Raw genomic sequence first — 14,863 nt, 5'->3', positions numbered from 1 at the left:
ACATAAAACATCTCCAATCCAAAGTTAAATAGGAAGCCAAGTCTAGATTTTGCAACAAAGCATCTTTCACCCATGCTGCCAAACATACCCTCGTAAAACTGACCATCTTACCGATCTTCGACTTCGGCGATGTCATCTACAAATTGCTTCCAATACTCTACTCAGCAAACTGGATGCAGTCTATCACAGTGCCATCCGTTTTGTCACCAAAGCCCCATATACTACCCACCACTGCAACCTGTACACTCTCGTTGGCTGGCAATCGCTTCATACTCGTCGCCAAACCCACTGGCTCCAGGTCATCTACAAGACCCTGCTAGGTAAAGTCCCGCCTTATCTCAGCTCGCTGGTCACCATAGCAGCACACGTTCCAGCAGGTACAGTGGGGAGAACAAGTATTTGATACACTGCCGATTTTGCAGGTTTTCCTACTTACAAAGCATGTAGAGGTCTGTAATTTTTATCATAGGTACACTTCAACTGTGAGAGATTGAATCTAAAACAAAAATCCAGAAAATCACATTGTATGATTTTTAAGTAATTCATTTGCATCTCACAGTTGAAGTGTACCGATGATAAAAATTACAGACCTCTACATGCTTTGTAAGTAGGAAAACCTGCAAAATCGGCAGTGTATCAAATACTTGTTCTCCCCACTGTACCTGCTGGAACGCATGCTACAGGTGGGTGCTACTATGGTGACCAGCGAGCTGAGATAAGGCGGGACTGTACCTAGCAGGGTCTTGTAGACGACCTGGAGCCAGTGGGTTTGGCGACGAGTATGAAGCGATTGCCAGCCAACGAGAGCATTGATCCCATTGATGCTGTTGACCCGGATCACTGGTTGCTGCAGAAAGAAGGGGGTAAGTGTAACCGGTGTGAAATGGGTAGCTAAACTCAGCAAAAAAAGAAACGTCCTCTAACTGTCAACTGCGTTTATTTTCAGCAAACTTAACGTGTATATTTGTATGAACATAACAAGATTCAACAGACATAAAATGAACAAGTTCCACAGACATGTGACTAACAGAAATGGAATAATGTGTCCCTGAACAAAGGAGGGGGGGGTCAAAATCAAAAGTAACAGTCAGTATCTGGTATCTCCTCATGGACTGCACCAGATTTGCCAGTTCTTGCTGTGAGATGTTACCCCACTCTTCCACCAAGGCACCTGCAAGTTCTCGGACATTTCTGGGGGGGGGGGGGGGGAAATGGCCCTAGCCCTCACCCTCCGATCCAACAGGTCCCAGGCATGCACAGAATGAGCAGTATGGCTGGTGGCATTATCATGCTGGAGGGTCTTGTTAGGATGAGCCTGCAGGAAGGGTACCACACGAGGGAGGAGGATGTCTTCCTTGTAACGCACAGCATTGAGATTGCCTGCAATGATAACAAGCTCAGTCTGATGATGCTGTGACACACCGCCCCAGAGCATGAGGGACCCTCCACCTCCAAATCGATCCCGCTCCAGAGTACAGGCCTCGGTGTAACGCTCATTCCATCGATGATAAACGCGAATCCGACCATCACCCCTGGTGAGACAAAACCGCGACTCGTCAGTGAAGAGCACTTTTTGCCAGTCCTGTCTGGTCCAGCGACGGTGGGTTTGTGCCCATAGGCGACGTTGTTGCCGGTGAGGACCTACCTTACAACAGGCCTACAAGCCCTCAGTCCAGCCTCTCTCAGCCTATTGCGGACAGTCTGAGCACTGATGGAGGGATTGTGCGTTCCTGGTGTAACTCGGGCAGTTGTTGTTGCCATCCTGTATCTGTCCCGCAGGTGTAATGTTCGGATGTACCAATCCTGTGCAGGTGTTGTTACACGTGGTCTGCCACTGCGAGGACGATCAGCTGTCCGTCCTGTCTCCATGTAGCGCTGTCTTAAGCGTCTCACAGTACGGACATTGCAATTTATTGCCCTGGCCACATCTGCAGTCCTCATGCCTCCTTGCAGCATACCTAAGGCACGTTCACGCAGATGAGCAGGGACCCTGGCATCTTTCTTTGGGTGTTTTTCAGAGTCCATAGAAAGGCTTCTTTAGTGTCCTAAGTTTTCATAACTGTGACCTTAATTGCCTACCGTCTGTATGCTGTTAGTGTCTTAACGACCGTTCCACAGATGCATGTTCATTAATTGTTTATGGTTCATTGAACAAGCATGTTTAAACCCTTTACAATGAAGATCTGTGAAGTTATTTGGATTTTGATTAATTATCTTTGATAGACAGGGTCCTGAAAAAGGGACGTTTCTTTTTTTGCTGAATTTAGTTAGCGGTGCGTGCTAATAGCGTTTCAAATAAGTGACGTCACTCGCTCTGAGACCTTGAAGTAGGTGTTTCCCCCGCGGATTTTGTGGAGCGATGGGTAACAATGCTTCGAGGGTGACGTCACTCGCCCCAACCTGGTTCAAGCCCAGGTTGGGGCGAGGAGAGGGACGGAAGCAATACTGTTACAAAGTCTGATCCCATATCCTACACCTCCCCTTTACCTTTTATATGACTCTCCTGGGGAAACGGTTAGAGGCCTCAGGAATACTTATGTCTCCTTTATGCTCATCGTCTGTGCAACATGAGACAGCGGATGGATTATAATTACTTACAATGTATGACATATCCTTCACATTTACTGGTGCCATCACACTGGCCAGCTAATTCAACTATTTGGGTGATGAACGGGTGTACACCGCAATAGTGTTACAAATATAGAGTAATCTTGGGCTAGGGTTTCGATTATTTACATTGGACATACTATGGTTACACATATGGTTAACACATCTTTACCATACTATAATTTCTGCAGCCTTGAAAGGCAGGCATCAACATGGCCGAACGAGAGGCTGCCAGCAATTTATAGAAATCGCTTTCTATGGGTCCAAACCTTTTTTCTATGAATACAAAAATCGCTTTCTACCGTGATAACTTTTTTTCTGTGTGAGAACTTGACTTTTGGAACTGATTTGATGTCAAGAAAAAGACAAGTGACCTATGCGCTTCCAAATATGGAGTTGCAGGCTTGCCATATCTGTCATGCGTATCTCTCTCCTATGTGCAAATCTTTATGGCAGTAATTTAACTTAAAGCCCTCAATTTCCAAATACATATCAAAAGGTGTTTGTGGATAGTGAATTGCATTTGTGGATTGGTAATTTACATTTTTGGGAAAGTGATTTACAGTTGTGGATCGGTGATTTACATTTGTGAATACATTTAGCATGATACTGATCTCATAGTACCTGTCTTGACTGAATCAACCTGGGAAAAGCTAGTTAAACTAGCTAATGTTAGCTAATTGAGGCTAATTGAGGCTGCAGTGCATGCGCTCTCATCCTAGTTACAAATAACTCCATTCAGAATATTAAGTAGCAGCCTATTGTTGTAGTCTATATCCTTCTCATTTTAATTAACTTTTAATTCAGTCATTTTAATTCCATCTGCCATTGATTAGATAGTCGCATACATTTTGACACACACGGAGGCTCTCTGACTGTAGCCTATTGCCGCTTTGACGACTTATGATTGGCCAACAACAAGCTACATGCGCCACGCTCCACTCTCGTGAAAAGCAAAAGCTGTACCATAAATTATAAAAATTTCTCTCTCAACTGCAGCTGTTGCGTTTGGCTCTGTACGGGCCCTTTCAGACAAGTCAGTTAAAATGACACATACCCGAGACAATCATATCAGATCTGACCCAGACCTGTGACATTATTTAGAATTCTGGATCCGGACCCGCTCAGGTACCAGATCGAGTCTCGGGTGTTCCGGTACCAGTGGATCCGAGAAGACCTCTACATGGGTATGCAAAATGGGGCAACTTTGAGTACCTCCATCTCCTAAATGTTTGGCATTCAGTTCCAAAAAGTAACTTTCTGACAACTTCTACCACAGGCAAATATGTATGGCAAGTTTTGTTCAAATAAAAGGGGTTCGGTCAAAAAGTGATTGAAATCAAATGTAACGACCCAATAGCCCCACAATCCGGGTGAGACCTGACAACAGAACAACGTAATCATTTTTGGTTGCCCTGGCCTCCCATGTGTTTTAAAGAGCCCTTTGTAAAAGAGTGTGGGATGATGGGGGAAAAATATGTGCGAGGGCTGAGGGAGAAGGAGGGGGGAATGACCTCCAGCTGTGAGAGCAGGTTTATGTCTATGACTTCATTGGTGGACATGACACATCTGGGAATGATAACACGTTCAGATGAAGCGAGGTAAAGGGCTGGTTTGCAGTGTAAAACCTTACCACCTTTGCCACAATACTTGGCAGGCAGGCTACATCAGTCATTTCATCAACATTGAATTGTTAATAAATAGTTTCATATGTTGTTTTTCATCACATTAGTGGGTGACTGTCAATGCACCTAGATGGCAATCTAAACGCATCAATTTCAACTGTCAAAACATTCTCCAGGGTTCCTCTACACAGACCTATGTTGAGGAAATGGACACACTGGTAGTCACATACTTTGGAGGCTCTGGAACAGATGGGTATCATGCAAAGATAAAGCAATGGGTTTAAACAGTCACATACCCATGGTCAATCCATTTCTGCAGTGGAAGAAAAGAGGTTAAAAAAATAAGAAATAACAGAACAAAGCACCACAAGAAAAAAAAGACGGCGCCGGAGAGGATGGCTGATGTTGTTTGTATCTTATCTTTTAACTTGTTTTTGTACATAATGTTGCTGCTACTGTCTCTTATGACCAAAAATAACTTCTGGACATCAGAACAGCGATTACACACCACTAGGGTTGCACATTTTGGGGAATATTCAGAGGTGGAAACTTTCCGTTGGAATTAACAGGAATATATGGGAATTAACGGGAATATATGCTAATTAATATTAATACCATTTAAATGTAGATGTTTTTTGTATTGGATATATTTACCATGTCATATGGAGACAGACACATAAACCTTTTACCTTATCATAAGTAAACATAATTGCAAATGATTAAATCCTTCCAATATAAAAAATAAAATAAAAATGTAGTTACGAATTGAACTTTACTTAAATGAGTTGACTCTTCACATGGGATGATTTCACTGAACACCAAAAGGGAATATTGAATGATCCATCGCATCTTCCAAAAACATTTTCTGTAAAATGATAGTCTAGAAACTAAAGCTTTGGTTCTCTTCCTCTCAGCCTTCCATGTCTTCTCCCTGGAACTCCTCAAATGTCCACCTCTTGAACATCAGACTCTGAGGCCTCATCTTCACTGTCACTTTCCAACCTTGTTGAGGATGGCTCGTTGTCAGGCTCAAAAAGCCTCAAATTTGCCCGGATAGCCACCAATTTTTCAACCCTTGTATTGGGTCAGCCTGTTGCATGCTTTGGTGTGTGTGTTCCCAAACAAGGACCAGTTAGGCTCTGAGGCGGCTGATGTTGGTGGGATTTGGAGGATGATGAGGCAACAGGGGAAAGAGCCTCAGATCCACAAAGTSCCTTCCACCAGGTGGCTGATGAGATATGTTGGCACGACTGCCATATTGCATCTCCATCCCAAAGCCCTTGCTTGGAAGTGTACTTCGCCAGACTGCCAAGAACCTTGCCCTCATCCAGGCCAAGGTGCCGAGACACGGTAYTGATGACACCATAGGCCTTGTTGATCTCTGCACCAGACAGGATGCTCTTGCCAGCATACTTGGGGTCCAACATGTACACTGCGGCGTGTATGGGCTTCAGGCAGAAGTCTTCACACTTTTTGATGTATTTCAGAACTGCAGTTTCCTCTGCTTGGAGAAACAGTGAAGTGGGCAGGGCAGTACGGATTTCTTCTCTTACATCTGCAAGCAGTCTGAACATCAGACAGGATGGAATTGTCTCCCTCAATCTGTGCAATGGCTACTGCTATGGGTTTCAGCAGTTTCAGGCTGCTTACCACTCTTTCCCAAAATATCATATCAGCAGACTGTGATAAGGACATTTCTTGGAGAGACTCCTTCCCCTCCAGAAGATGATGACAACACCACCCCCACGGGTGTTGCTGGGCAGCTTCAATGTGATGCTTTTATTCTTCTCACTTTGCTTGGTGAGGTAGATTGCTGCTATACCTTGATGGCCCTTCACATACCTAACCATTTCCTTCACTCTCTTGTAGAGTGTATCCATTATTTTCAGTTCCATGATGTCATTGACGAGCAGATTCAACGCATGAGCAGCACAGCCAATTGGTGTGATGTGAGGGTAGAACTCCTCCACTTTAGACCAAGCAACCTTCATGTTCGCAGTATTGTCTGTCACCAGTGCAAATACCTTCTGTGGTCCAAGGTCATTGATGACTGCCTTCAGCTCATCTGCAATGTCTGTTGTCCCTTGTGTCTGTGCTCTTGTAGAATACTGGTTGAGGGGTGAAGATGTAGTTAATTATTCCTTGCCCACGAACATTCGACCACCCATCAGAGATGATTGCAATACAGTCTGCTTTCTCTATGATTTGCTTGATCTTCACTTGAACTCTGTTGAACTCTGCACCCAGCAAATTAGTAGATAAAGCATGTCTGGTTGGAGGGGTGTATGCTAGGTGAAGAACATTCAGAAATCTCTTCCAATACACATTTCCAGTGAGCATCAGAGGTGAACCAGTTGCATACACAGCTCGAGCAAGACATTCATCAGCATTTCTCTGACTACGTTCCTCCATTGAGTTAAAAAAATCTGATTCCAGGAGGACCATGAGCTGTTGCTATCGATAAGGTGTCTGATTAATAATTTTCACCTCGAATAGAAGTAGAGGGATTTTGTCAGAGGTTGCTTGTTGTGAGCGCTGAGGGAACTTTATGCACTTGGCCAGATGATTCTGCATCTTTGTTGCATTCTTCACATATGATTTGGCACAGTATTTGCAAATGTACACAGCTTTTCCTTCTACATTAGCTGCAGTGAAATGTCTCCACACATCAGATAGTGCCCGTGGCATTTTCCTGTAAAGATTAGAAAACAAATGGTAAAAAAAACAAATACAATTCCATGTACAGATACATAGTTAAGCAGTTCGATTAAACAACTCCTTTGTAAGATAAATGTTTTAAAATGAAACATGTATGGAAATAGGTGAATTAACACTCAGTTAGCAGGCTCAAACAAGCTAAAACCCACATGGTAGCAAAGACTAACTAGCAGAAATTGTTAACAAGTTAGAAATTATTTAAACACTTTTCTGTAGGGTACTATTTACTAGTTAACAAAAAAATCATGTCATAGCAAATATATTCATCCCACTCAGTATTGTAATCAGAACTTACCAGAAAGCATGTAGTCCTTGGCTCAGACAGTATAGTAGTGTGGGCTCAATAGCATCTCATTTCTGTGCAAGATCTTGAGAATCACCTGTACATGTGATGGAAGAATACACTGTGCTTGCAGAGGGTTGCAATTCCATTGAATTGGGGATAGTTTAACCAGAATATGCCACAAGACCAAGAATTGTCTTGTGTATCCCACAAAAAAAGGTTCACTGTTAAAAGCTAACTTTTTTGATGAATTTAAGCAAAATTCCCGAGGCAAGTAACACTGAAACATGCATGAGAGCATCAGCTCTTCCGGATGACTGGGTGATCACGCTCTCCGCAGCCGACGTGAGTAAGACCTTTAAACAGGTTAACATTCACAAGGCCGCAATAACAGACGGATTACCAGGACGTGTACTCCAAGCATGCACTGACCAACTGGCAAGTGTCTTCACTGACATTTTCAACCTCTCCCTGTCTGAGTCTGTAATACCAACATGTTTCAAGCAGACCACCATAGTCCCTGTGCCCAAGAAAACTAAAGTAACCTGCCTAAATGACTACCAACCCCAACCCCAACCCCTCACACTCACATCTGTAGCCATGAGGTGCTTTGAAAGGCTGGTCATGGCTCACATCAACACCATTATCCCAGAAACCCTAGACCCACTCCAATTTACATACCGCCCCAACAGATCCACAGATGATGCAATATCTATTGAACTCCACACTGCCCTTTCACACCTGGACAAAAGGAACACCTATGTGAGAATGCTATTCATTGACTACAGCTCAGCGTTCAACACCATAGTGCCCTCAAAGCTCATCACTAAGCTAAGGACCCTGGGACTAAACACCTCCCTCTGCAACTGGATCCTGGACTTCCTGACGGGCCACCCCCAGGTGGTAAGGGTAGGTAACAACACACCCGCCACGCTTATCCTCAACACGGGGGCTCCTCAGGGGTGCGTGCTCAGTCCCCTCCTGTACTCCCTGTTCACTCATGACTGCACGGCCAGGCACAACTCCAAGACCATCATTAAGTTTGCCGATGACACAACAGTGGTAAGCCTGGGGTCTCCCGGGTGGCGCAGTGGTCTAGGGCACTCCATCGCAGCGCTAGCTGTGCCACCAGAAACTCTGGGTTTGCGCCCAGGCTCTGCCGCAGCCGGCTGCGACCAGGAGATCCGTGGGGCGACGCACAATTGGCCTAGCGTCGTCCGGGTTAGGGAGGGTTTGGCCGGTAGGGATATCCTTGTCTCATCGCGCACCAGCGATTCCTGTGGCTGGCCGGGCGCAGCGCTAACCAAGGTCGCAAGGTGCACCGTGTTTACTCCGACACATTGGTGCGGCTGGCTTCCGGGTTGGATGCGCGCTGTGTTAAGAAGCAGTGCTTGGTTGGGTTGTGTTTCGGAGGACGCATGGCTTTCGACCTTCGTCTCTCCCGAGCCCGTACGGGAGTTGTAGCGATGAGACAAGATAGTAACTACTAACAATTGGATACCACGAAATTGGGGAGAAAAAGAGAGGGTAAAATAAAAATAAAACATTTAAGTGGTAAGCCTGATCACAGACAACGACGAGACAGCCTAAGGAGGAGGTCAGAGACCTGGCCGTGTGGTGCCAGGACAACAACCTCTCCCTCAACGTGATCAAGACATTGTGGACTACAGGAAAAGGAGGACCGAACACGGCCCCATTCTCATCGACTGGGCCGCAGTGGAGCAGGTTGAGACAGTTCCTTGGTGTCGACATCACCAACAAACTAACAAGGTCCAAGCACACCAAGACAGTCGTGAAGAGGGCATGACAAAACCTATTCCCCCTCTATTCCCCCTCTGAGGACCTATTTGGCATGGGTCCTCAGATCCTCTTAAGGTTTTGCAGCTGCACCATCGAGAGTATCCTGACGGGTTGCATCATTGCCTGGTATAGCAACTGCTCAGCCACCGACCGCAAGGCACTACAGAGGGTAGTGCGTACGGCCCAGTACATCACCGGGGCCAAGCTTCCTGCCATCCAGGACCTCTATACCAGACGGTGTCAGAGGCAGGCCCTAAAAATTGTCAAAGACTCCAGCCATCCTAGTCATAGACTGTTCTCTTTGCTACCACATGGCAAGCGGTACCTGAGCGCCAAGTCTAGGTCCAAGAGGCTTCTAAACAGCTTCTACCCCCAAGCCATAAGCCTCCTGAACATCTAACCAAATGGCTTCCCAGACTATTTGCATTGCCCCCCCCCCCCCTTCCACGCTGCTGCTACTCTCTGTTATTATCTATGCATTGTCACTTTAATAACTCTACCTACATGTACATATTACCTCGACCAACCGGTGCCCCCGCACATTGACTCTGCACAGGTACCCCTTGTATGTAGCCTCCCTATTGTTATTTTACTGCTGCTCTTAAAATTATTTGTTACTTTTATTTCTTATTCTTATATATTTGTGTTGCCATTTTTTAAAACTGCATTGTTGGTTGAAGGCTTGTAAGTAAGCATTTCACTATAAGGTCTACTACACCTGTTGTATTCGGAGCATGTGACAAATAAAATTTGATTTGAAGACCAGAGAGAGCAGCAGGAAGTGTCAGGAAAGTAAAAGGAGGAGAATAAAAAGGAAATCACTGGAGAAAAAGCGGAACAATAGACATACACGCATCCAAAGGAGGATCTTGAAACCAGAACGAGCCAATTGCCAGTGACCCCCAAACACACCAGACAAAGGAGACCAGACATCTGCTCCCAGATTACACCAGACAGTGTGTTTAAAAACAAGCTTAAAGGCCCAGTGCAGTCAAAACGTAATTTTCCTGTGTTCGATTTACACTCACCGGACAGTTTATTAGGTACACCCATCTAGTATTGGGTCGGACAACCCTTTGCCTCCAGAACAGCCTGAATCGTTGAGGCATGGATTCTACAAGGTGTCGGAAGCATTCCACAGGGATGTTAGTCCATGCTGACACGATGGCATCACACAGTTGCTGCAGATGGTACATTCATGCCGCGAACAGCCCTTTCCATCTCATCCCAAACTTGCTCTATTTGGTTTGGTACTTAATTGACACCCCAAAATTATTTGATATTGAGATAAAACGTTTGCATTGCTGCTAGCATACTAGTAGATAACGCTAGTTAGCATTGGCTCGCAAAACTATCTCTAACTCCCTTCATACTTAATGCACAGACATACTAAATGTATCCATGAATTCATCGGACTCTGGGCAAGTAGATAAATGGATTCAATGCCAAAATCCCTAAGTATCCCTTTAAGTCCCATGGCGTGGAACCAGTGGAGGCTGCTGAGGGGAGGACGGCTCATAATAATGGCCAGAACCGAGCAAATGGAATGGCATCAAAAACAAGGAAACAATGTGTTTGATACCATTCCAACAATTTCACTCCAGCCGTTACCCTCGAGCCCATCCTCCACAATTAAGGTGCCACCAACCTCCTGTGCGTGGAACACTGACTTAACATCCAAATGTCCCCTCTAGGCTCTACATCGTACACTAACACCACACACTGTTGGTGACTTCACTTGTCAAGCAAACTACATTCAATCGCACACACAGGTATCATAATTATGTCACTTTGTCCATAATATTGTTTAGCCTGTATACATTCATAATTCTATCCATATTTAGCCATGTATATTTCTTGCTGCACTTGTCCACAGAGCGACCAGACAAGACATCTGGTACCAGATTAGACCAGTGTGTTTAAATGCAGAGGCTTAAGACCTGGAACACGGACGGTTGAGACAACCGATTAGGCTACTCAACTTCAAACCCAGTCACCGTCAAATACTGGCTGTACATCCTATAGGACGAAAGGTGTACAAGAGGGCATTAGGAAAAAGAAGAATACTTGCATTGCAGTACTGTAATAATCAGCTTTTTGCAGAATTGTATAAATGAAAGAATATCTAGTAGACTTTGAAGTCATGAATGTTTTCCAATGCAAACGTAACCTGCTCGCTCTGACGTGTGCTTGGGAGAAGGTGTGCTGGCAGGCCAAAACAAACATTTTGGGAAAATGCAATCAATAATATTAGAGAGAGATCTACAAACAGGTGAATCTAATTCCTCTTCTTTCAACAGCACTGTTTCCCAGTAGACTATCATCGTGGGTGATGTCAAGTCATCTTTAGCTCAAATCTAAGACCAAAATACTTCAGCCATCAGCCACCAACTGTGATGATTCCCTCTGGTCATTTGCCAAGGAAAGGCATCAACTTGGGGATGTGTTGGCTACTTGCCTCAAACTGGTGCTGGTCAACTCAAAACTGAACTGTGTCAAGCAAAGACTTGGTGCCCTGGGTTCAAAGTTACAAGGTGTTCTTGTTTACCTAGGCTAAACCTACTTTGACTTTCTTGGCCAAAGCTCTATCAGAGTCTGGTCAAATGAATGTATTCTCAGACCAACTAAACAGCATCCATACTCTGTAAGCAATAGTCATACTTACTAGGGATATAATCTGTAAACGCACATATTTTACATCAATTATAATTAACATAAAACACGCTAATGGAGAACTCCTGACCAGTGCACGGAAATAATTCCACAAGGGAATAGCCTAGACGACTGTGAAAAATATCCAAGTGCATCTCAAATGGGCATAGCAGGCAAGGCCATCCTTTAACATCAAATAATTTGAGTACATGCATGAAACATCGAAGGATAATACATGTGATTATGAATGATTTATTTAAGAGCGAAGAAAAACGTGACTGAATATAGGATCTACTTACTGAGTCGTAGTCGGAGACCAAGCCAACTCCTTTGAGGTGACTTGTGCTGTAGAACTGAATTCATGGTCCACTTGCTTGGAACCATTTAGGTCCTATTCTTGGTTCTTATGCTGAAAATCCCCCAATATCAATGGTTGGTCATCTTCGTGTCTATTCTCAATGAATGGTGGTAGATTCCGATGGTCTTGTCTTGAAGTTTGAATCTAACTTGAATGTGCCATTTTATCACTCTCCGTTTCGCCTAGGTGGCATCATATTTATGATCGCTCCCGTAAACCACATAATATTGTTCTATATTGGAACGCTCGACGTTATTCGTAGATCAGTTTGAGAGCAAACATCCTGTTAAAAAACAATCCATTGAAATAATAATCCAACCTTTCGTGACTAACTAACCTGTCACACGATTGGCTGACTGGTGCAGAATATGTCTCATTCAGTAATAAACACCGCCTAATAAAAGGTCAATTCTCCAATATGGCAAATAGGACGCCGCTTTTTTTGTTTACTCCGCTATGCAGCAGTAACCTGTTGCTTCACAAAAAGCATTATCTTCGTCGTCCAGGTCCGAAATATCATATTTGCCCAATCATCACCGTAGCGTTAGTCCCTCCCTCTCACCCGCTCACGATACACTTTGTTTTAATCGCCGGTTATTGCATGGGTGAAGCACGCGGGCTTCTCTGTTGCAATTTTGGCCACTGACTTCTTCGTTGCTTTCGGCAAAGGACATTAAAGTCGGAAACATAATTCCCCGCCAAGTATCGTCGTCTGTCCCTCCACTTTTCAACCATTAAAAGCCTTTTCCATTCATTCAGGCTACCTTCTTTTCTTTCCCTTTACAAGTTGGCATTATGTTGCAGCTAGGGGCGCCATAGTATGGAAGCCCATTATACTATCTCAAAATGTAAAGGTACTAAATCGATTTTTTTTTATACATAGGTGAAAATGTCGAGATACTAAGTCGACATGTTTTAGATACGGTTGAGTCAAAATTAGCAGAAACGAACAAAACATGTTTTTTTTATAGTATACCATAATTATAGGAAATGTTTCTTCATTTGTAACTTTGTGCTGTGATTTCAGAGGTGGCACCACAAGTCCCAGAGTTGGGGAGAGAGTTGTTTTCCTGGTGCCCAGAGTTTTTCATGATCTGGTGACATTTAATAACCAACCTATATAAAATAAATCAGCTGTAAAACAGTTGTTTATGGGCTATGATGATTTGTTCTAATCAGGTCATATGTATAAAACAAATTTATCAAATCAAAGTTTGTAGAGTCACAAGCTTGACGTAGTCATTGCGAGATCGGAATATGGGATCAAATACTAAACTTTTGACCAAATGTAATACACTATAAGTGAAATGCTTACTTACTTACAAGCCCTCAACCAACAATGCAGTTTTAAGAAAATACAAAAAAAGTAAGAAATAAGAATAGCAAATAATTAATTAAAGAGCAGCAGTAAATAACAATAGCGGGGCTATATACAAGGGGTTCTGGTACAGAGTCAATGTGCGGGGGCACCAGTGTCGAGGTAATTGAGGTAATATGTACATGTAGGTAGAGTTATTAAAGTGACAATGCAAATAGTCTGGGTAGCCATTTGATTAGATGTTCAGGAGTCTTATGGCTTGGGGGTAGAAGCTGTTTAGAAGCCTCTTGGACCTAGACTTGGTGCTCCCGTACCGCTTGCCGTGCGGTAGCAGAGTGAACAGTCTATAACTAGGATGGCTGGAGTCTTTGACAATTTTTAGGGCCTTCCTCTGACACCGCCTGGTATAGAGGTCCTGGATGGTAGGAAGCTTGGCCCCGGTGATGTACTGGGCCGTACGCACTACCCTCTGTAGTGCCTTGCAGTCGGAGGCTGAGCAGTTGCCATACCAGGCAGTGATGCAACCCGTCAGGATGCTCTCGATGGTGCAGCTGTAAAACCTTTTGAGGATCTGAGGACCCATGCTAAATCTTTTCAGTCTCCTGAGGCGGAATAGGTTTTGTTGTGCCCTCTTCACGACTGTCTTGGTGTGCTTGGACCATGTTAGTTTGTTGGTGATGTGGACGCCAAGAAACTTGAAGCTCTCCATCTGCTCCACTGCAGCCCCGTCGATGAGAATGGGGCGTGCTCGGTCCTCCTTTTCCTGTGGTCCACAATCATCTCATTTGTCTTCATAACATTGAGGGAGAGGTTGTTGTCCTTGCACCACACGGTCAGGTCTCTGACGACCTCCCTATAGGCTGTCTCATCGTTACCACTGTTGTGTCATCGGCAAACTTAATGATGGTGTTGGAGTCGTGCCTGGCCATGCAATCATCAGTGAACAAGGAGCAGAATAGGGGACTGAGCACGCACCCCTGAGGGGCCCTCGTGTTGAGGATCAGCATGGCGGATGTGTTGTTACCTACCCTTACCACCTGGGGGTGGCCCGTCAGGAAGTCCAGGATCCAGTTGCAGAGGGAGGTGTTTAGTCCCAGGGTCCTTAGCTTAGTGATGAGCTTTGAGGACACTATGGTGTTGGACGCTGAGCTGTAGTCAATGAATAGCATTCTCACGTAAGTGTTCCTTTTGTCCAGGTGGGAAAGGGCAGTGTGGAGTGCAATAGATATTGCATTATCTGTGGATCTGTTAGGGCGGTCTAGGGTTTCTGGGATAATGGTGTTGATGTGAGCCATGACCAGCCTTTGAAAGCATTTCATGGCTACAGACTTGAGTGCTACGGGTCGGTAGTCATTTAGGCAGGTTACCTTAGTGTTCTTGGGCACAGAGACTATGGTGGTCTGCTTGAAACATGTTGGTATTACTGACTCAGACAGGGAGAGGTTGAAAATGTCAGTGAAGACACTTGCCAGTTGGTCAGCACATGCTCTGAGTACACGTCA

General features: G+C 44.5%; 1 protein-coding gene across 3 annotated transcripts in view; it reads right to left on the bottom strand.

Moving 5' to 3' along the window:
• Nucleotides 1-12,805, bottom strand: part of LOC111976686 (pleckstrin homology domain-containing family G member 5) — a 76,389-nt gene extending 63,584 nt beyond the window's left edge. For 2 of the 3 annotated variants that reach the window (XM_024005703.2, XM_024005705.2), the window contains exon 1: nucleotides 11,985-12,804. In XM_024005703.2, the coding sequence (XP_023861471.1) occupies nucleotides 11,985-12,069 (85 nt within the window). In that variant the 5' untranslated portion in view covers nucleotides 12,070-12,804. Of the gene's footprint in view, nucleotides 1-11,984 lie in introns of all 3 variants that reach the window. The other variant, XM_024005704.2, reaches the window with a different exon arrangement.
• Nucleotides 12,806-14,863: the final 2,058 nt, after the last annotated feature.

This window comes from Salvelinus sp. IW2-2015, linkage group LG17 (assembly GCF_002910315.2).
Source record: "Salvelinus sp. IW2-2015 linkage group LG17, ASM291031v2, whole genome shotgun sequence".
NCBI classification, from domain to species: domain Eukaryota; kingdom Metazoa; phylum Chordata; class Actinopteri; order Salmoniformes; family Salmonidae; genus Salvelinus; species Salvelinus sp. IW2-2015.
Note: the sequence above shows the minus strand (reverse complement) of the source record. Positions and strands in the feature narration are given on the sequence as shown.